Genomic DNA, 22,541 nt, shown 5'->3' with positions numbered 1-22,541 from the left:
TGTACACATTACAGATCAATCGCCGGTAGGTCTAGTTAACATCCATCACCTCACATAGTTAAACATTTTTTCCTGCAGTGAGAACTTTTAAGATCTACTCTCTCAGCAACTTCCACATACACGACATAGCAGTGTTAACTACCGTCACCATGCTGAACATTTCATTCCCAGGACACACTTATTTTATAGCTGGAAGTTTGTACCTTTCGACCCCCTTCACCCATTTCACCCACTCCCTGTCCCTGTCTCTGGGAGCCACGAATCTGCTCTGTGTCTGTTTTTCTTCCTTTCTTTCTCTCTCTCTCTATTTTTGGCTGTGTTGGGTCTTCGTTGCTACGCGCGGGCTTTCTCTAGTTGCGGCAAGCGGGGGCTACTCTTTGTTGTGGTGCGCGGGCTTCTCATTGCGGTGGCTTCTCTTGTTGTGGACCACGGGCTCTAGGCAGGCGGGCTCAGCAGTTGTGGCTCGTGGGCTCTAGAGCGCAGGCTCAGTAGTTGTGACGTACAGGCTTAGTTGCTCTGCGGCATGTGGGATCTTCCCGGACCAGGGCTCAAACCTGTGTCCCCTGCGTTGGCAGGTGGATTCTTAAGCACTGCGCCACCAGCGAAGTCCCTATTACGTAGTTGTTTTTGTTTTTGTTTTTTGCGGTACACGGGCCTCTCACTGTTGTGGCCTCTCCCGTGGTGGAGCACAGGCTCCGGATGCGCAGGCTCAGCGGCCATGGCTCACGGGCCCAGCCGCTCCGCGGCATGTGGGATCTTCCCGGACCGGGGCACGAGCCTGTGTCCCCTGCATCGGCAGGCGGACTCTCAACCACTGCGCCATCAGGGAAGCCCTACATAGTTTTTATTCACTGTAAAATTGGTGACACAGTCATTTAAGAAAAATTGGAAAGTACAAAAAAGTAAAAAATCCTGCGATTTTATGATTTGACTGTAAACAGCCCATGGTTTCTGGTTATATTACTTTCCGGTCTTTTTTCTTCTTTTTAAAATTCGGCTTCTATTCCTGAGTTCGCGAGTAGCGACTGCCCTGGTCCCGCTTCTCCGCGCGCGGCCTCCAGCGACCTGGCGAGGGGCGGGGCCTGGAGGTGGGCCTGGGGCGGAGCCTTGTCAGGGTGCGGCCGGGAAGGGGCGGGGCCGCAGCAAGGTTGAGGAAATGATGGGGTGGGGCGTGGCCGGCAGTGAGGGGGCGGAGCCTTGTCGGGGCGGGGCGGAAGCTACAGGAAGTGGGCCTGCGGCGGTTGCGCGCTCCGCCCCCGGAATGTCGGCTTTTTTCCCGCCCGAGGCCTGTGCGCAGCCGTCTCGCCGCCTGGCGCCGCCGTGGGAGGTGAGTACCGCCCGGCGTCCCCAGTCCCCGCGTCCTCCGCCCCTGGGCCGCCCCCTCCCTGCCCCCGCGCGCTCCGTCTCGCTGCTTCCTCCGCGTGAGGCAGACGCGGGTGCAGGCCGAGGCGCCTCCCCGGCTCGCGCTGCCCTGGACACGCAGCGGCCGGCGGAAGTGGGTTGTTGAGTGACTTAGTGACCGGAAACCCCGAGAAGTCCGAGACCCTCAGCCAGCAGGCCGGGCGCGGGACGTGGGGCGCGTTTCTTTCATCCAGCGAGCGGGACGCGCTGCGCTGCCGGGTGGGATGGCCCTCACGGGGGAGGGAGCGGTCTTCACTGAGGGGGGCCTCACCCCTGAGACCCTTTTGGGCGACTCCGCCCCGGCCATGCCCCTCCTGCGGGTCTGTCTGCTGCCTAGGCCTCCGTCGGCGGCCTCAGCAGGGGCACGTGGTTCCCAGTCCCATCCCACCCGTCGGGACGCCCGCAGGTCGGGCTGGGGGCTCTCCTGGGCCCGGGTCCCTGCTATCTCCGGGCGAACCCTGAGCCCGCCGGGAGCCACGGCTGACTGTCCCTGGAAGAGGGTCTGCGCTCGAGCTGGGGGAGGGTGGGAGGAGCCCTCCGGCTGCAGGGGTTGAGCTGGCTCTAGGAAGGCACCGCGGGGCGGCTTCTGGCCTCCTGCCGCGAGGGGGCAGCCTTTCCGCTGGGGTCCAAGGACGGACTTCTCTGGGCTGGGCCCAGAGAAGGCTCCGCGGGACTGAGTGCTGTGTGGTGGGAGTGGCGACGGTGGGACACCGGGATGCAGGCTTTGGAGCAGAGAGCTGCCGGAAAAGGGGCTGGGTCCCGTAAGTCTTGTCTGAGGAGGTCAGGCCATCCGACGTGGACTCTGAGGGGTGGATAGGAGCTTGCCAGCAGTGCGGGAGTGCTGGGGGAGGGGCCCTGCTCCCGGGCCTTCGCAGACCCAGGACTGGAGGTCCCACTTACTGCAGATGCGAGCGGCCTGCCTGGAAGCCCCGGCACCCAGGGGCAAGGAGGAGGGAGACCGGCCTGGCGCTGCGGCCGCCAGCCTGTGGCGGGGGAGGGGGGGGCCTGTGCCCGGATGGAGGAGCGCGCGTCGTGCGGCGGTGCCCGGGACGCCGCGTCTGGACTGTCGGCCCTGAGAAGCCTCCCTCCAGAGCTGTGGCAGGTGCTTCTGTGGCTGCGCCTCTGGTGGCCGGACGTCAGGTGGGGGCTGTGGAGGCCCGGAGTGCCCCCCAGCCCGCTGGGCCTCCCTTGCACAGGATCTGACAGCAGTACCTGGGCCCCCGGGGGTCACACGGGTGCGCCCCCGAAGCACACACGGAGCTCACTGGGCGGGACACGCCGGCAGAGCTTTGTGTCTGGACGAATGCTGATCCGAGACGGAGACGCTTGAGTACCCTGCCGCCCCAGAGCCCGGGCTCTCCCTGCGGGGCTGCGCTGCCTGGGTTCCGGGCCGCCGCCCCACGTCCCAGCCCTGCTCCCCTGCACCTGTTAGACCCGGGGTGGTGGTGGGGGGGCTGGCCTTTCCGCAGACCCCTCCCTGCGGGCAGCCTTGGGGGCTGGGGGAAGCGTGGGGCGGTGCCGTGGACCCTCTCTGGGCCTTTTCCCCAAGTGCCCGACCTGGTCCTTTCCCTCCTTCCTCTCCCTCCCTCCTCTTCCTACCCGTGCTGGGCTGAATGGGGAAGTTTCCAGTGAACAGCAGGCGTGATCATCTGGGTGAACCACAGAGCAGCCACTTCTGGAGGTTCTGCTGCAGATTGAGTTCTCGGTTGGCTTTTGTGTATTTGTGTCCAGGGTCCTAGAAGCCACCACTGGGACAATGAGGAAGTGGCTCGTTTGCAGTTATCCCCTTCCCTCAGTGTCCTGTCATCGCGGGCGGGGAGGAAACGAGTCCCCTCCGGGTCACAGAGCAGGTTGGAGAGGGGCTGGTCACCTTCAGGCACACGAGTGCCGTGGGGCCCGGGGACCTTCTGCCGCGGTGGAAGGATGTGGCGGCCGGCCGGGAGCGGGGCTGCCACGCGTGGGGGAGGGCTCTTCCGGGGCCAGGGGTCCGGGCCACCAGGAGGGCCGAGGGACATCCCTTTTCTTCCCCCTGGCTCCAAAGCGAGGGAGGTTGTTTGGACAGAGGCCCACCTCGACGCTCTGGAGCGGCGCCCGGCACACCGGCCCCTGCGGGCCGTCTTGCTGTACCCTGTGTGCACACAGCTCTCGGCCAGGGCCTGGGCAGGTCTGGCGGCGGTGGACGAGGACGCTGGGACTCGGAGGCTTTTTGCGCTGGGGGGTGGGTTTCACTTCTGGGGCTTGTGTGACGGGGTGGCTCCCCCTCTTTATTCCACCCTCCCTTGGGCTGCTTGTTTTTTTAAACCTCTTTATTGAGATATTTCACATACCATAAAATCTGCCCATTTAAAGTGGTTTCCAGTTTACTCTCAGAGTTGTGCAGGCATCACCACAATCTAATTTTAGAGCATCTCAGCAGCCCCCAAAGAAACCACGCACATTATCAGCCACCCCCCAGTCCCCTTATCCCCGCATCCCCAGGTGACCCTTGTCTACTTTTTTCTCTATGGAGTTGCCTATTCTGGGAAGTTCATATAAATGGAGTCATATAATCTGTGGTTTTCTTTGACTAGATTGTTTTCATTCAGCATAATGTTTCAGAGTTCATCCAATGTTTCAAATTTCCTTCCCTTTTATGGCCAAATAATACTCCATTTTATGGATCTACTGCATTTTCCTTATCCATTCAACAGTTGATAGACATTCGGCTTTTTGCTGTCTCGAATAATGTCACGATGAACCTTCGTGTACAAGTTTCTGTGTGGATGTGTGTTTTCATTTCTCTTGTATATATGCATGCCTAGGAGTGGAATTGCTGGGTCTTGTGATACCTCTGTTTAACGTTCAGAGGAGCTGCAGAACTGTTTTCCAAAGTGGCTGCACTATCTTCCATTTCCACGTGCACGGTATGAGGCTCCGGCTTCTCCACATCCTCGCTATCACTTGCTCTTGTCCTTTTGGTTCTAGCCGTCCTCGTGGGTGTGAAGGGGTATCTCACTGTGGGTTTTTTTCCTTTCTTTCTTTTTTTGGGGGGGCCACGCTGCACACGTGGCTTGTGCGGAGCTTAGTTCCCCAACCAGGGATTGAACCTGAGCCCTCAGCAGTGAGAGTGCAGAGTCCTAACCACTGGACCGCCAGGGAATTCCCCTCATTGTGGTTTTGATTAGCATTTCCGTAGTGGTTAATGATGTGGAGTGTCTTTGCATATGCCTGGTGACCATTTGTATATCTTTGGATCCTATTAAAATCTTTTGCCCAATTTTTCACCGGGTTGTCTTTTTATTGTTGTTAACAAGAATTCTTTGTATATTCTGGGTACAAGTCCCTTGTCTGGTAAATGATTCGCAAGCATTTTTTCCCATTCTGTGCGTTTTGTTTTCACTGATCGTTTCCTTTGAAGCACAAAGGTTTTTAATTTTCAAGAAGTCCAGTTTATTTTTTTCTTGTATGACTTGTTCTTCTGGTGTCATATGTAAGAAATCACTGCCTCTCCCAAGGTCAAAAAGTTTTATTCCTTTGTTCTCTTCTAAGAGTTTTTTTTTTTTAATGGTTTTAGCTCTTATATTTAGGCCTATGATATGTTTTGAGTTCGTTTTTGTATATGATATGAGGTAGGGGCCCAAATTCATGCTTTCGCCCCTGTGATACCCAGCTGTCCCAGCACCATTTGCTGAAAAGCCTATTCTTTACCCTGGTCTTGGCCCCTTTGTCAGAGGTCGATGAACCATAAACATTAGGGGTTTATTTACGGACTGTCATTTCTGGCCCATGGATCTGTGAGGTTATCCTTTGCCAGTACCACATTGTCTCAGTTACTGTAGCTCAGTCATAAGTTTTGAAGTTGGGGAGTGTGAGTCCGCCAGTTTCGTTCTTTTTTACTTTGGCTCTTCTGTGCCCCTTGCATTTCCTCATGAAACAGGAGCCATTTGTCACTTTCTGCGAAGAAGCCAGCTGGGAGCTTGAGGGTAATTGTGTTGAGTCCGTCGGTGTCTCGGGGGGCCCCACTGGCGGAATGGAATACATCTTCCAGTCCCTGGACAGGAATGATTTCATTTATTTAGATCTTTACTTTCCTTCCACGATGTCCGTGGTTTTCGCTGTACAAGTCTGACACGTCTTCTGTTCAGTGTATCCCGAAGTACCTTAGTTCTCTTGGTGCTGCTCTGTTTCTCGGTTTCACATTTGGGTTGTTTATTGCGGGCACGTAGAAGTACAACAGATCTTGCAGAGATTGTGTCCTGCAGCGCTGGTGAACTCATTTATTACTTCCAGGGGTGTTTTAGTGGATTCCTTGGGCTTTCCCTTATGTAAGATCATGTCATATCTGTATCTTGAAGTCTCTCAGTTGCTCCCAGCATGTGCAGCCAGGGTTGAAAGCCAGTGGTTGCCAGGCCTGTGGGATGGAGGGGAGGGCCCAGGAGCGGGGCAAGCACTGGGGTTTCTGAGGATGTGCCCAGCGCCTGGGGAGGCCTGAGGGCCGGAGAGCTTGGCACAGAGGAGCCAGAGAGACAGACCAGCGTCCACACGCCACCTTCGGTCCTGGCGAATCCAGGTGGCAAGGGGCTGGAAGTGAGGCCACACTGTGTTCTGGGTGAGTGGCAGCTCCCACCCCGCCACGAGTCGTCAGAAGGGGCCCACGTGGACGCTGGCCTGGGCCTCCTGTGGCTCTGCATTGACCCTGCTCACCCGCTTTGGGGGAAGGACTGTCTTACGCGACCTCAGCAGACCTGGCGGGCGCCTTAGAAATCCACGTTATCTAGAAACTGGTTGTATCACCTATCTTACTGGTTCCCTTATTAATTAATGAGCTAATAAATAAAATCTTGGACATGTGTTGATTTTATTGTTTTGTATTTGTGTGAAAGTCATGGTTTCTCCCTTTTCTTTGGCTGGCAGTTTTGGAGCCGTCCCTGAAAGCCTGCCGGTGGGTCTCAGCCCCCAGAGGCCACGTCTCAGGGCCAGTGGAATGGCTCCCTCTGTCCTGTGTTTGGCTGGGTTTTGCGTTTGCACATGTGCACCAGTTACTCCTTTGGTGCCGTTGCTGACTGTGGTCCTTGTGGGCAGGTGTCAGAGGTCTGCTCTGTTGAGCGGGACAGGACAGAGAATCTGGGTGGTCAGACGGTGGTTTGTGTCCTTGGTCTCTTCTGAGCTCAGTTCAGAATTTCGTGCTACCACGGAGAACCACTCCTTGACATCCGGACCCGTGAGCCTTGGTGTTTCTGTGTTTACTCTTGACCTGGCCCTGAAGTTGTGGGACCAACGCCGTGTGCCCTGTGGGTCTGTAATTCAGCAAGGCCTTGGCCTCTTGGTGTGTAAATGTGCGAAACGTTTTCTCATCATTAGGGAGTTAGGCTGTGAAGTGTCTCAGGTTGGAGGAACTCTGTTCTCATTGGCTTGTGGACCTAAATAAATGCTTATATAAATCAAATATTTCTAAAATTTCCAGAAAATCAGGAAATCTCATTTCTAATAATTTAAATGCATTAGACTTTAAAAAATTTAGAATGCACAGAAACTCAAATTTTATTTATTTTTGGCTGCGTTGGGTCTTCGTTGCTGTGTGCGGACTTTCTTTAGTTGCGGCGAGAGGAGGCTACTCTTCGTTATGGTGCGCGGGCTTCTCATTGCGGTGGCTTCTCTTGTTGCGGAGCGCGAGCTTCAGTAGTTGTGGCATGCGGGCTCAGTAGTTGTGGTGCATGAGCTCAGTAGTCGTGGCTCGCAGGCTCTAGAGCGCAGGCTCAGTAGTTGTGGCGCACAGGCTTAGTTGGTCCGTGGCATGTGGGATCTTCCCAGACCAGGGCTCGAACCCGTGTCCCCTGCATTGGCGGGCGGATTCTTAACCACTGCGCCACCAAGGAAGTCCAAACTCGGAAACGCTTTAAGAATACAGGTTTACAAACAGACTCACAGGTACAGAGAACAAACCAGTAGCTACCAGTGGGAGAGGGAAGGGGGAAGGGCAAGAGGGAAGGGGGAAGGGCAAGATGGGGAGGGGATTAAGAGGTACAAACTACTATGTATAAAATAAATAAGCTACAAGGATAATATTGTACACCACAGGGAATACAGCCAGTATTTTATAATAACTATAAATGGAGTATAACCTTTAAAAATTGTGAATCACTATGTTGTACACCTGTAACTTATACATCAACTATCACAAAAAAGAATGCAGGTTCACATAATTAAGATAAATCTTTGGCAAATGAGGATAAATTAATAATTCGGGGTTTAAAAAAGCTGTGTCTTTTCTCTGATTTATCGGTATTATGCTTAATATTGATTACGTGTAATAATCAATATATCAATATAACGTTGATATAATACATTTTATTGTAATTGGTTTCTGCCCAAACTTCTACAGGTTCACTTATCAAATCAGCTAATATTACTCTTACATGATGTTTAAAGTTAAGATAAATGTAAATTTGTTTTCAACTAAGTTGAATAGAATTCTGACATTGTTTTTACTTTAACAGTATTCCAGGGTACAGCTTGGACACACATTAAGTTGAGTTAATGATGGCAATCACTGTCTACCTAGGTAATTTCTAGGTAAGACAGGATACCGAAGCATTGGGTACCAGGTGTAAGTTCAAGTGTTTTCAGTGTCCCCAGCAGAGGCTTCGTCTCTGGCTGGTGTTGCTCAGCGTGTCTGCACTGTGGGGATGCCCAGGGCACGCATGCTGCTGGAGACAGCGTCTGAGCTGTGTGACACCCAGGCATCTGGTTTTCTGTGAAGGAAGGTCAGTCACTTGGGTTGAGTCGTAATTAAAATGGATGACAGAGAAAAACTGTTGTATATGTGCTTTTATTTTCAAGGAAAGGGGGTCTCTCCCCCCCCTCAAACTTTTTGGTCTCTCTTTTACACATAAAAATTACTGAGGACCGTGAAAAGCTTTTGATTAAGTGGTTTTTATCTATTTTCTGTGTGAGAAAGTAAAACTGGAGAAAATTTTCAAATATTGTTGATTTGTTTGAAAATATCAATGCCTGTTGCTTAACGAATTTTTTTTTAAATACTGTATTTTACAAAACAATGTTTTTAGTGAGAACATTGTTTCATTTTTTGTAAATCTCTTAAATGTCTGAGTCTGAGAAGAAGCTATGAAGTCTCACAATTTTCGCAAAGTTTGCTTGTTTTGATGGTCTTGCCTCCTTTCCTGCCAAAACGTTTTTTTTGTTTTTGTTTTTTTTAATTGTTTATTTTTGGCCACACCGCGGAGCTTGTGGAACCTTGGTTCCCTGACCAGGGATCAAACCCACCCCTTGCAGTGGAAGCGCAGCGTCCTAACCACTGGAGCACCAGGGAAGTCCCCAAAACAATACTTTTTGATGCTTTATGTTTTAAGGGGAAAAACAGCCCCACAGAGAACAAAGGTTGATCACTTATGAGGAGCTTAAGGTTTTCTTAGTTCCGTTCACTGATAGCCATGTCCTGTTTCCCAGACACCCGTGACCCCGTCTTCAGTGCCCAAGTGGACTCGGACAGGGCTTCCAGAGGTTGGACCCTGAATTTAGAAAAATAAATGTTTTCAGGGTGTCTTTTACACCTGAAACTATTATTGAGACTTACCAGAGTGCCCCTGGAGAATCCCAGAGGCCGTTTACCTTATAAAGAGAGCGATTATACAATTAATCAGACTTGTTTGAAGTGTTACTGTTGTGAGGCTGCTTTGGTTATGTTTACAGGAAACCGTTACTCGTTTTAATGTTTGAGAAGCTGTGTGCTATATGGGGACGCCTTTATTCTCAGGGGAAACACTGATCACGTGTGTTACGTACTGTACCCCAAAAGAGAATCTGACCCCCTCCGTTCTGATGTTGTCGGTTAGAGAAACACATGAATCACCCCGGTAGCCTGTGCCCTCTGGGGATGACTTGGGGCTTTTCATGTGTGTCCTCAGCAAAGAAGGACGGGATCAGAGGCTTGTGGAAAGGCTGGTACCAGGTACTTTGAACTAGTGAAACTTCACAGACAGGCTTTCGTGTTCTCCTGGCTTCAACAACTCAGAGCTTCGCCCAGGGTGCAGGTCAGGGTTTCCAGGCTCTTCTGGATGCAGACGGCGTGGGCGCAGCTGCCGGGACCCACAGACCAAGGTGGGAAACTGGTGGTTTGCTTGGAATATTGCTGACGTTTCCATTTCTGTTTTCTAGACACACGAAACTTTCTCTTTCTTCAACTGTCTGTAACCCATAAAAACCTGGTAGGCGGAAATGACACCTGGTCCTTCCTGACAGAGTTCTTGCTAAGTTGCCTCATTTTGTGCGACGGTACAGCTATTTGCATAGGTTCAAAAAGACGACTCTGGCGGGGGGGTGTTTTCTTTCAAACTTTTTTTATTGTGGTAAAATAGATGAAAATTTTACCGTTTTAATCAGTTTAAGTGTACAGCTCAGTGGCATTAATAGGAATTAATAATTCTCTAGAAAACAGGCACAGTTTCTCACGCAAGTGGGGCAAGACGGTGTGTGTCCTGCGTCTGGCTTGTTTTGTTCGGTGTAACGTCCTCAGGGTTCCTCCACTTTGTCGCAGGTGCCAGAATGTCCTTCTTTGTTGTGCGTGTGGTAAAACATACATAAACTTTTCCACCCTAACCACTTCCGAATGTCCCCGCACTGAGGTGCCACCACCCCGTCCTCTCCAGGACCCTCGCACCTCCCCGCCCCGGGCCCGCGGTCCGCTTTCCAGCAGAGACGTGGGCTCACGTCGCCCGGCTCAGGGCCCTCCCGTGCGGCAGGCGCCAGACTCCCCTTCTCTGTGAGGCTGCACGAGACTCGCCACGTGAGGGACACGCCGCGTCCGTCCACGCACCCGTCAGGGGACGTTGCGTTGTCACCGCCTCTGCTGTTGTGAGTGACGCAGCCAGGAGGGTGGGTGTGCACGTCCCCGGAAGCAGAGTCCCTAGAACAGACGGTACTTCTGTGTGTGCGTGTGTGAGCAGCTGCCTCCTGCCCTGCGCTCTTTTCACCAGGACGTAATATAACTGGACAGCTTGAGAGCCTTCCTCAGAACGTCCTGTTTCTCAGTGATGCTTGTGTGATCGACTGTGACAGGCCACTTGTCACAGAACTGAGCTGCCTGTAGGGAGTGAAGGCTACAGAGGCCCCCAGGAAAGCCAGTCTGGCCCTGGGGTCCCCGCCCTCCGTGGTGGGAAGGTCGCCTCCTGCAGGCCGGGAAATCTGAGATAAGTGGGGACCTGAGTAAGAGAGGCCAGGACTGAACATACGAGTGGGCGACGGCAGAGCAGCCTGCCCGGCCCCGCCGCCCCAGTGACCACCAGCCCGGGAGGTCAGGTCAGAGTGCTCTCTGGGACAGTCCAGGGAGCTACAAATAACTTCAGGACTCGATTGATACCTGACAGCTTCTCTCCTTTCTGTTTGTGCCTCCGACGTGGGGCGACACAGAGGACGCCATCGCACAGGGAGCCACGGCCAGCGGGCCCCCTGCTTCCCCCGCGGGCTCCTCTGCAAAGCTCCCCACCCCCTGCCTGCATTTGAGTCTCTGCCACGTGCAAGTGTCTGGATCCCTGGCCCCTGTTCCCCTGGCTGGGCTTCCTTTTCTCCGCACACATTTAGAGGGGCCACAGGTGGAGCCTGTGGACTTGCTTGGCCTGGCACTCCTGCCCGCCCTCGGGGTAGCAGAGTCCAGCCTGAGCTTCCTGGTGAGAATTTCCAGACAGAAGCTGATCTTGTGGCATTAGTAGTTGTTTAATCTAAATTTACAAAAGAAACCTAGGAGGCCTGGCTGGTTAATTAACATTCTTAGGAGACCCGCCCTGTTTGTGTGTGTCAAAGAAGAATCTTTGAGATCATTACCAGTCCGGAGACTGTCAGGAAATCTGTGAAAGACTTTGAAATGGGCAAAAAACCTGCATATTCTGGCCAGCTCACCGTTTCTGCTTTTCTTGTCTTTGAGCTATTTTACGCCTCTGTAAGCTGCGGAAAACAGACGCTGATGCTGGTGATTTGTGCACAGAAATGCAGGTGGTCTCCCGTGGGTGCTTGTGTGCTCTGAGGGGTTCTAACATCTTTGTTTCCCCCATTAAATAATCAGTTACATAAAATCTTTAGTAAGAGTTCATTTCAGAAGGAAAAAAAGGAAATCCACCTTCTCCAAACCCACTGTCTTTCTGAGGAAAACACCGGGGCCCAGCCGTCCTGCAGAGGCACTTGCTCCTGTGGATCCGTCCCGTCTGGGTCAGCATCCGTGTTCTGCTCTCATTCTATGTCCTTCCGTATAGAGGGAGAGCTATAAAGACATGCATGCACAGGTGACCTTCGAACAACAAGGGTTTGAACTGCATGGGCCCCCCCTTCTGTGGGGATGTTTTTCACTAGTAAATGCCCCATGGGCTGTTGGTTGAATTGGAGAATGCAGATCGTGGCTACAATGAAACTCTACGCCCGCTGACCCCCGCGTTGTTCAAGGGTCACTTATGTAAAGGCATTAAAACATTCTGTGGCAGTATCTGTTGAGGTGGGAAATGAGCACAGTGCCAGCGATGTGGACGTGGATCAGGGCCGCGGGGACAGTGGGGAGGGCGGTTCCCGGCGGAAGGCAGATTTTATGTGAGTTACCCCTTGATGGCGGCCTCCCCGGTTTTCGGAAGCTCGTTCCTGAGAGGGCGCGGTGGAGGCCGAGGCTGTGACTGTGGACGTGGGTTGGCTTCTGCGGCCTTTCCCCCAGGGGCCTGCTCTGTGGCACGTTGTCCTGCAGCTCTCCCTCCTGCCCTGGAGGCCCGTGGAGGCCCTCGGGCCGGCGTCCTGCTGCTTCCTGTCTGTCCCTCCACTCATCTGCGTCCTTTGCAGCCTGCCCGGCCCCAGGGTGGGCTCATTCCACTCCCAGTGGGTGGCCTGGGTCCTGGGGATGCAGGCCCCCAAGGCCCCCGCCCGCGCTCCGGGGGTGGGTGGGTGGGGAAGCCTTGCCCTTTCTCCCTGGAGAGGAGCTGGTTGTTCTCTCTTTACCCCCTGTGTATTTAGGAACCGTATGGAGGTTCCAAATGTGACTGTTCCTGCCCTACGAGAGGACCCGTTCATTGGGTTTAGCCTAATGCTGTGTGTAAACACACATTCACTGGTGCGGACGTTTTAACCGGGGATTATTCTGTTGACACTGCTCTGCAGAAACATTTCCGGTCTGTTTGGATGTCTCTACGGTGCACACAGCTCTCATTCTTTTATATTTTCCATGTTGGGGGCATAATCTTTTTAAACTCAGTCTCCGATGGGCTTTTTGTCTGCTCAGTTGTTTATGCCGCTGGGTTATTTAGTGTGGATTTGTATGCCATCTGGAAGCCTCAGTCTTTTGTGTGACTGTCAAATACACATTCTTTCTTTCTTTATACACATCTTTCTGTGCAAGACTGATCTCACCAGCCCTTGCGGCCGCGTGGCCCTGGGCCCAGGCGTGCCTGTTTTCTCACCCCCTCGGTGCTCTGGGGCTGCAGCTGGGGAGGGTCAGTGGGGAGCGCGGTGATGGGGCCGTGGTAAGGACACAGCAGGTCCCTGGAAACGTGCAGGTGTGTTTCGTGGAGGGAGCCGGCGCTCCAAGTCCTGTATTGACTTGCACAGGGGTCGGGAGCAGACGGCCCTGTCTGCCTGACCAGTGAGCTCGGGCTGGGGGCCGGGCTGAGGTGGGCGGGCCAGGGCAGCAGGGCTCCCTGTTCTTCCCTGGGGGTCCTGGAGGGGTGTCCCCGCGGGGCCCTGCACCCACCCTGTGTGTGTCCTCTTCCAGGCTGCCGACCCGCACCCCTGTGAGCTGGAGCCCACGACGCTGCCTGGGCCATGGACTCGAAGGTCAGATGGGCGGTGGTCCTGGGGGTGTGGGCGGCGGAGCCTCGGGTCCCAGCTCTCGGGAGCACAGGGCGGATAACCCCCTCGTCCCCTCACCGCTTCCGCCTGCTCCTGTGCAGGATGGGCTCAGAGCTATAGCGTCACCGAGGTCGCGTGGGCCAGTCCCCTGCCTCAGCAGGATGGGGCCTAAATGGCGCCTTGTGCTTTGAGTGAGTTTAAAAGAGAAAGTCGCGCCTGGCCCAGCAGAAGGTCTTCTTCACCTCCTTCCTGTCTTTGCCAGGCAGTGTGGCATCTTCGGGTGCCCAGCCTGGGGCCCTCCGTGACCCCACCAGCCCCATGGGGGCGGCCTCACTAGGTGGTTCACGAGCCTGACCCGGTTTCTGCATCTCTGAGCAGGCAGCGCCTGGGGTCTCCGTGTGCGCTTCTCAAACATCCCTCTGCAGCCCTGGGAGCTGTGTGGTTCCCAGCTTAGCAGCTCAGGAGAAACGTCAGCTACTTGAGCAGAAGAGGTTTCGGGAGCTGCCCAGGTGCCGCTTCTCCTGACGGCTTCAGTGGGAAAGGGCAGACACACTCCCAGGGCTTTGCTTTCCCCTTTCTTCCCTTCAAGCTGAGAAAACCGAGACACAGGCGTGCCCCACAGTCAGGTTCATGGTGAGACATCCAGCAGCTTCCTCTTCCCCCGTCAGAAATTTCACCGTGCTATAGATTTTCTGACTTTTTTCCCCTATAGATTTTCTGACATTTTTCTGATTTTGTTTCCAGGTTGTTTTTTTTTTTTAAATTGCAGTAAAATTTACCATTTTAACCTTTTATTTATTGATTGATTGATTGGCTGTGCTGGGTCTTCATTGTGGTGCGCGGGCTTCTCGTTGCGGAGCATGGGCTCTAGGCGTGCGGGCTTCAATAGTTGCAGCACGCGGGCTCAGTAGTAGTGGCTCGTGGGCTCTAGAGCGCAGGCTCAGTAGCTGTGGCGCACGGGCTTAGTTGCTCCGCAGCATGTGGGATCTTCCCGGACCAGGGCTCGAACCCGTGTCCCCTGCGTCGGCAGGTGGATCCTTAACCACTGCGCCACCAGGGAAGCCCCCGTATTAACCTTTTTTAAGTGTCCGGCTCGGTGGCGTTAAGCGTACTCGCGTCTCTCTGCCACCACCGCCCCCTTCTCTCTGTGCATTTGATGCTTCAGGGACCACACAGATGAGAAGCATGGAGCAGTGCATGTCCTCTTGTGTCGGGCTTGTATCACTGAGCATGATGGCTTGGTTTTTTTTTTTTTTACTGTTTGTATGGTGCTGTTCATCTATACTGTAGCATTCTTTGATTTTTTTTTTGATATGTAGAAAATGAGATTTTGTTTTGTTTTGTTTTTACTGTTTGTTTGGTGCTGTTTTCTCCAGGTTTGGACACCAGGATTAGTCTAGTTTATCGCACACATTGGACAGCTTTCCATCGTTTTCTCTGCACTGGAACTGATTTTATAGCACGAGTTATTTTTGCCTCCTGTAGATGAAATCTGTATGATGTCCGGCAAGATTTCCTAAGTCTTGATCGTTGCTCTTAACGTACTTTTTCCTGTGACCTAAAAGGATAAACTATCAAATCTTCCACCTTCTGAGACATCCATTTCAGCTTGTATCAATTGTCCATCCTTGGCTTTTCACCAGCCTTGCTTGTTCTTGGTGTTAAGTGCTGTTGGTCTTCTGGGCTGGCTGCCTGTTTGGGAGTCCAGGCCAGCCTGTTCTTGACATGCTCAGAACGGAGTCTGTCCACACGCTTCCCAGCCAGCCGCATGGCACTAAACACGTGGCTCCAGGGCCTGAGCCCTCTAACACGGGATGCTCTCCTTCTCGCCCGGCCACTTCTGTTCTTTGTGTTTCGGGGGGAAAGGCAGAGGTCACCGCATCTCGGTTTGATACCTGACCTGGCGTAGCTGCTGGCAACGCTGCTGCACACCCAGACTTCGGACCCTGTTTACTAACCTCTTGAAAAAGACGGCCTGGTTTAGTTCCCTGGGGCTGCGGCAGGGAAAGCCCACCAGCTGGGTATTTTCCTGAAGTGTCTGGAGGCCACAAGTCTGATATCAGGGTGTTGCAGGGTTGGTTCCTCCGGAGGCTCTGAGGAGTCTGCACTGGCATCCCTGTGTGTGTAAGTCCGCCCCTTTCTCTTGTAAAGACATGGGTCATGGGATAAGGCCCAGATCCAGGATGACCCGGCCTTAACGTGACACCTGCAAAGACCCCATTTCCAAAGAAGGTCCTGCTCGCAGGTCCTGGCCGTCAGCAGCTGGGCCTGTCTCTGGGGGACACGGTTCAACCGCGGCCCCGCCTCAGCCCCTCTCCCCTCCTGACCAGGACATCTCCTGAGGTAGAGACGCAGCACGTTCTTGAGTTTCTCAGCTGCCTTGTGCCACTGGCCTCACTGTACAGATTTAGTAGAGCTTTTACATATATTTTCCCCCTTTTAGGAGTAATTCTGGAGAAGTAAAGGCTGAATAGCAATACATAAGCACCTTATTTTATGAATTTTGTTGAAAACAATTTGTCCTCTAAAAACTGGCTTCCCAAAGTTTTCTGATTTTCCTAATCAGAATATTTTTCTAGTATTTTCTAATGAAAAACATTATGGACTTAGAAGTAAATTTTACCTGCACCTTAATTTTCTCCCCATGACTTCTCCCAGCCCAGGCCGTGTGTTTTGCGTGTGTCGATATGGGCGGTCTCGGCATCCTAGCCTCTCACGACGCCCTCTCATCCCAGGTCTGGGGGTGACCTGAGCACCCCTGGTTCTGCTCTGCACTTGCCTTCTGGTTGCCACGTGCAGCGGCCCTCGTGGTTCCCCGAGTGCTGCTCGTGGGCTTGGCCAGGGGCTTATCTACCTGAGGTCAGCCAGGCCTGCCCAGAGGCAGGTGTTGCCTGTGGTCACTGCTGCCCAGGCTGTATTGAAAATCTGCTTTTGCACAACACCTTCCTGGGCCCACAAGGACATGATGGAAGAGGATGAGCTTCTAACTGCTGGATGCACTCCCAGTGAGCATGGGCTCTGGTTGGTAAAAGATACGTGGGGCCCAGAGCAGGCGTACAGAGCCAGGATGGCACCTAGACACGTACGTGCCTGACCACCCACCCTGGGGCGCACCAGCTGGCCGCTGGCAGATGGGTCACCTTCTGCAGGATTGGAGCTTTTTGGCATCTGTACGTGGCCCTGCGGACTGGCCCCTGCCCAGTGGCAGGGTGTCCAGGCCCCGGGCCAGGGAGGCCATCCCGGGCCCGGCTGCCCGGCCTGGGGCCATGTTCCCACAGGACTCTCCTCTCAGGTCAGCAACGGCGCCAGCCCCCAGGACGAGCGCACCACAAGCCTGCTGGTGTTCAGCTTCCTCCAGAGCTGTCCGCACTCCCGTTGCCACCAAGAGCTGGAGGTGCTGGGCCGCAAGCTGCCCGTGTGCGCGGCCCACGACGATGAGCTGCAGACGGATGGCAACTGGTGCAGCCACTTCCGTAACGAGGGGCCGGCAGAGACAGGTAGGCGCCGGGCCAGCCTCCGCGGCCCAGATCCGGCTGTGGGGCCTTCGGGCTCAGGTCCACCCCGTGTCCAGCGGAGCAGGCCTCGCCGAGTCCAGTCCGTTGAAACCCACTCGGGCTCCTGAGGATTCTTTGCATTTGTGCAGCGCCCACGCTTTACTCCTGTGTGTGTTATGGCCGTGACGATCTGCACGGTCACCAGGGCAGCGGGGACCTGGGGCCCTTCTCTGGGCCGGGCCGTCCTCCGGGTGTGGCGGATCCCAGGTGTGCGTCCTGCCCTCCGGCCTCAGCTTGTGCCCCCAGTGCTGCCTCCACGGAGGCGGCTGGGAGCTGCCAGCTGGGCGCCCCTCTGGAGGTGGGCCAGGCACAGCACACCCTGGAGCCCCCTGAGGAATTCTGTCGGGTCCCTGAACCAGCCTGTGCTTCGGGGGAGGCTCCCAGGTGTCCCCGACGCTCCCGGGAGGCCTGGGCTGGAGTCTGCTGTCTGCGGGGGGTGGGGGTCACGGCCCTCTCGCGGCTTATCCGGCCTCTGGGCTGCCAGCTGTCTTAATTCGGGTGGCCGGCGGTGCAGCATGCGGTCCCCACCAACCAGGGTTGCCTTAGGCCCCCGCTTTGGGAAGGGGCAGGAGTAGCTCTGCTATGAGGCCTGCTGCCCTGGTGGCCCCGTCTGCACCAAGCCCCCCTCAGACTGGAGCCTCACTGGACGCACAGGGCAGGGTGGGCGCTCGGGCAGAAGCGGGGTGTGGTCAGGAGCCTGAGGAGGTGTGGGAGCAACGGGCAGAACGGAGGCCTGGCTGCCACTCGTCGGTGGATTTGTTTGCTCAGCTGGACGGGAGGAGGTGGGAGAGTGGCGCTGTCGGGGGCTGTGTGGGAGGCAAGTCAGGACAAGCGTGAGGGCCGGGCTGCGAAGGGGACCACGGGGTCGAGCGTGGCCGGGCTGTCGACCCAGGTCGAGGTCGTCTCGGCAGGCGAGTGGTGACCTGTCCCCGAGCAGAGGTGGGCGGGTAGTGGGAGGTTTCGGGGCGAGGAGGGCTCGTGTTGGGGTCACACAGACACGTCTCAGTGAGGTCAGGGCTGCAGCCGGGCCCATGGAACTCCACGGGCGCATGGCTGTGCAGGCACTGTTGGCAGATTCCACCAACCACAGGTTGGAAATACTTGGGGGAAGAAGTTCCATAAAGTTCCCCAGAGCAAAACTTGAATTTGCTGTGCGCTGGCCCCTGGACTTTGGTGCCCGCAGTGGTCCTGGGCTGGCACCCACCCAGACCCCGAGGGACGAGTGTGCGGGCAGCTAGGCCCACAGGCCTAGGTTAAGGTTAAAGTTGCTGGTCGGGGTCCAAACCACAAGGCGTGGCACTTGGACCCTCTGGTTTCCCAGCATGTGTAGACGTGTACACTACATGGAGGTGTGTTCAGTGTGCAACAGCGCTGTCTTAACAGCGTTCGTGCCTTAGTGAAAAGCACTTCACTGCTGCACGCTAAGCATCCTGAGCCTGCAGCGTGTTGAAGCAGTGACGTCACTGGTCACCATACAAATATATAATAATGAAAAAGTGAAATATTGCGAGAATTACCAAAATGTGACACAGAGACACAGAGTGAGCAAATGCTGTTGGGAAAACAATGCCAACAACTCTCTCAACGCAGGGCTGGCTGCCACACGCCTTCCACCTGTGTGACGGGCAGGGGGGCTGGAGCCGAGGCGCGTACACTTTCTGTGCTGCAGGGAGAAGCGAGGGGGCTGGCTACTCAGTGCCCCAGGTCCCCAGCCGCGTACCCGGGAGTCAGCCCACAGCTGGGAACCCCAGAGCCCCTGGGAGCTTCTGTTCTGGGGAGGGGCTCAGATGGTGTCCAGGAAGGAAGAGCATGGCATCTGGGGAGGTGGGGGTGTGGAGGGGAGGCAAAGTCCAGGAGGAGAGGCCGCGGAGCCTCTGTCCTGACCGCTTCCTCTGCCGACAGCCATCGGACACTGGGCTTCGAGCCCGGGTTGTGGCTACCCTGGCATCACAGGTCCTTCTCCCGCCCGGCCCCTGTGCCTGGACCCGTGTCCACACCATCCTCACTGGGCTGTGGATGCAGGACCCACCCCTTTCCTGGAGCAGGTGGAGCGGGAGCGGGGTGTGAGTGGGCATCATCTGAAACCTCCCCCCTCGTCTGCACCTTAGACTCTGAGGCTCAGGAGGAAGTGGTTCGGGACATCGCCAGGCAGCTCGCCCAGATTGGGGACAGGATGGAGTGCAGCATCCGCCCGGGGCTGGTGGCCGGCCTGGCCGCGCAGTTCAGGAACACGAGCCTGTCGGAGGAGGTGAGTGAGAAAACCCACGGGGCTCGTCCTCTGCCTCCTGGCAGACAGACCAGCGTCCGGGGAGGTGGCTCAGCTCGTGACTGCTGCAGAGAGCCAGGCTGGCGAACTGTCTCTCGGAAGAAAGTCACTTGACACCTGAAAACCTGAACCTGAAGTCGGACTCAAGAGTCTGGGGACGGAGCCCCCCAAAAGTTAACAAGACGGATGTGACTCTTCCTGAAACAACACGTTCCACTCCTCTGACTGCCGAGGCGGTGGGGCCCCCGTGACCTAGAAACGCTCTCGGGCTGGGCCCGGCGGGTCAAGCCTCCTGCCTCCGGGAGGGCCTGTCTGTCAGGGAGCCTCCCTCTGAGCTTTGCTGGCCGGCGTGTTTCAGACACATGCTGCTGGTGCCATTTCTTGCTGCCACGTGTTGGCACGTGGAAGGTCCTTTCCGGTCTGGCGGTCCACGAGGCCTCTCCCGGCAGGAGCTCCCCATCCTGCTCCCTGCTCCCATGTACCGGGGCCGGACCCCTGGGCGGTGACTGACCTTGATCTCAGGTGCCTCCAAGCAGGAGACGAGGACACGCCGCAGGGGGGTGAGGGGGGTGTTGGGGGGGTGCCTCGCCTGCCCCCGGCTTTACCTCCTCTCCTCTGGCCTCCTCAGCTGTTTACAGCACTTCCCTCCTCCCCGCGGGAGGCCTGGTAACCACGCCTCTGCTTCCACGTGCAGGACAAGAGGCGGTGCCTGGCGGCCGCGCTGGAACAGCTCACACAGCTGTACCCTGCGGACGTGGACCGCGAGAAGACCCTGCTGCTGCTGACCATGCTCGTGGCCAAAAAGGTGGCCGACCACTCGCCAGCTGTGCTCCAAGATGTCTTCCACACCACAGTGACCTTCATCAACCAGAACCTTCTCGCCTACGTGAGGAACTTAGTCCAAAACGTAAGAGCCAGTGGTGGCAGCTCCTGGGCTCTTACCAACCCCCCACCTTGGTGTCTGCCTCTCCCCACCCCGGCCTCCTCTGAGCTCTGGGACCCTCGCTGCAGGGCTGCCTGCTGGGGACAGACCCCGGGGAAGGTGGGCACGGCCCTTGCTGCTCAGGAGGAAAGGCTTGGTTCTGCGTCCAGGAGTCCGGCTGTTTCTGAGAGGAGCTGCTCTCACAGGGCAGCGGAGGCCGACTGTGCACCCTCCACAGGCTTGTGCGAGCTGCTGGGGGGTGAGCGGGAGAGGGGGCTGCAGGGGCCCACGCTGGGCTTCCAGTCTGCTGTCAGCCTCACCTTGTCACAAAAATGAGTATAAGTTAAATTAAAACACATGCTTACCAAGGAGGGTGAGAGGTCAAAAGGGGGTAAAAACTGCACACATCTGTCCTCCACCCAGGATATTAGAAGGTCTGGTGCTTCAGTTTCATAGACCACCTGGAAGGGAAAGTGGATGTATCTTATCTATAAATTTTGGGGTTTTATGTGTCGGGAATGTTGCTCAGGCGTCTGACCCTCTTAATATGTAGTTAATGAGCCTTAAAAGCATTCTCTCTGCATGGCTTTCAGTTATATGGGCTTTTAAAAGTAAAAACCAGAAGGAGAACACAAACCCCAACTCGTTGCGAAACCAAGCTGAGCTGTTGTTGGAAGGAGATAAGCCTCTCTTAACAGCTTCCAGACACTGTGGGGCTGAAACAGAACCTTGGTCCAGTCCTCACATCCACTGAGATGCCTCTTGGCACCATAAGTGACTTGGTGAAAGCTGTGTTTGTTTGCAAAGCCCCGGCTGCACTTCCGCTGACCGTGGCCCTAGAGGCTCAGGTCTAGGGTCCTGGCTCAGGAGGGAGGCTGGCTAATCCCGGCTGTTGTCCTTTCTTGCTCCAGGAGATGGACTGAAGGGACGACTCAGCAGAAGCGCGACTGGTTACCACTTGAGATGGTGACAGCGGTGTAGCTGTCTCCACAGAGGTGGAGCCTCGGCCACTGTAACATGTGCAGAGAAGACAGGCACGAGGTGACAGCTGTGTCTCTCTCACCAGTTTAAAGCCAGGGACCAGTTAGGAATTTCTTCACGTACATGTGTGAATGTTTCACATCATCTACATCCGCCCACATACTGTGCCTTTACCTAATGTCTGCTGGAAAGGTCCCCGCCTGAAAATCAGATCTAAAAGCAGATCGTGAGTTCCCTCGTGGTCCAGTGGTTGGGACTCCTCTGTGCTTCCACTGCAGGGACCAGGTCTGATCCCTGGTTGGGGAACTAAGATCCCACAAGCTGCAGCCAAAAAAGAAAAAAAGAACAACAAAATAAAAGCAGATTGACAAATAAAAGAAGAAAAAGAACACACTTCATGTTTTTTTGTTTTTTAAAAAAACCCACTTGGGGGGCTTCCCTGGTGGCACAGTGGTTGAGAGTCTGCCGGCTGATGCAGGGGACACGGGTTCGTGCCCCAGTCCGGGAGGATCCCACGTGCCGCGGAGTGGCTGGGCCCGTGAGCCATGGCCGCTGAGCCTGCGCGTCCGGAGCCTGTGCTCCGCAACGGGAGAGGCCACAGCGGTGAGAGGCCCGCGCACTGAAAACCCACTTGGGACCTCCCTGGCGGTCCAGTGGTTAAGACTCCGCGCTTCCACTGCAGGGGGTGCGGGTTTGGTCCCTGGTCGGGGAACTAAGATCCTACATACTGTGCAGCGCAGCAAAAAAAAAAAAAAAGCGCACCCTTGGTGGTGGTACCACAGGCAGTGTGAGGGGACCAGGGATTGGCGAGGGAATGCATGGACCCCCTACAAGTGAAAAATTCCTCTCAAAACAGGGACACCTTCATAGTAAGGAAGTGCAGTCTTTTTCTTTTTTTTTAGGTTTCATAGAGAGGTTTAATGCTGTGTGTGTTCACACAGCAAAGCTATTTCCACCCACACAGGAAATCTAACTCACCGTGTATTTCCTCGAGGTCCATCCCAAGAGCCTGGGCCATTCCAGATGCAGATGGAAGAAGGCAGCACCACCACACACTGGAAGGTCCAAGGGGGTGGGTTTAATCGATCGTCCTTCTTGAACTTGCCGCTGATGTAGGGCACCCGGTCCAGAATCAGTCAGTGGCCCATACCAGCCCCACGGCTCCCATGGCGCCCCGCAGGCCCACTGTGGGTGACCGGTTTCTGGCCAGCTGGCGGCAGCAAGGGCCCATGACCTGCTCAGCATTGTGGCTCCGTCCCGGCTCAGGGTGACCCCGGCCCCGCTGGCTCAGGCGCACTCAGTCTTGCTGTTTAAAAACCAAGCAGCACCAGAGGTTCTGGACTCAAACTTTTTTTTTTTTTGCGTTACGCGGGCCTCTCACTGTTGTGGCCTCTCCCGTTGCGGAGCACAGACCCAGCGGCCATGGCTCACGGGCCCAGCCGCTCCGCGGCATGTGGGATCCTCCCGGACCGGGGCACGAACCTGTGTCCCCTGCATCGGCAGGCAGACTCTCAACCACTGCGCCACCAGGGAAGCCCTGGACTCAAAACGTTTAACAGGAAAATCAGACCTCAAAATGTGTTTGACTTTTTCACCGTGATTTCCT

At 55.4% G+C, this 22,541-nt stretch overlaps 1 protein-coding gene across 4 annotated transcripts; it reads left to right on the top strand.

The window, feature by feature from the left end:
- The first annotated feature begins 1,226 nt into the window (after positions 1 to 1,226).
- Positions 1,227 to 21,324, top strand: BID (BH3 interacting domain death agonist). Of its 4 annotated transcripts, none has more exons than XM_082635955.1 (6): positions 1,227 to 1,327; positions 13,136 to 13,197; positions 16,505 to 16,709; positions 18,875 to 19,014; positions 19,727 to 19,939; positions 20,866 to 21,324. In XM_082635955.1, the coding sequence occupies exons 2-6, from the start codon at positions 13,186 to 13,188 to the stop codon at positions 20,875 to 20,877; spliced, it is 582 nt and encodes a 193-aa protein (XP_082492081.1). In that variant the 5' UTR covers positions 1,227 to 1,327; positions 13,136 to 13,185; the 3' UTR covers positions 20,878 to 21,324. The 4 variants fall into 4 exon arrangements, with proteins under 4 accessions (XP_082492081.1, XP_082492083.1, XP_082492084.1 ...); XM_082635957.1 differs by lacking the exon at positions 1,227 to 1,327 and adding an exon at positions 1,473 to 1,495; XM_082635958.1 differs by lacking the exon at positions 1,227 to 1,327 and adding an exon at positions 1,600 to 1,620.
- The last annotated feature ends 1,217 nt before the right edge of the window (positions 21,325 to 22,541 follow it).

This window comes from Mesoplodon mirus, assembly GCF_964341445.2.
Source record: "Mesoplodon mirus genome assembly, chromosome: 11".
Taxonomy (NCBI): domain Eukaryota; kingdom Metazoa; phylum Chordata; class Mammalia; order Artiodactyla; family Ziphiidae; genus Mesoplodon; species Mesoplodon mirus.
The sequence above is the reverse complement of the archived record's forward strand: the minus strand, read 5'-3'. Positions and strand labels throughout refer to the sequence as shown.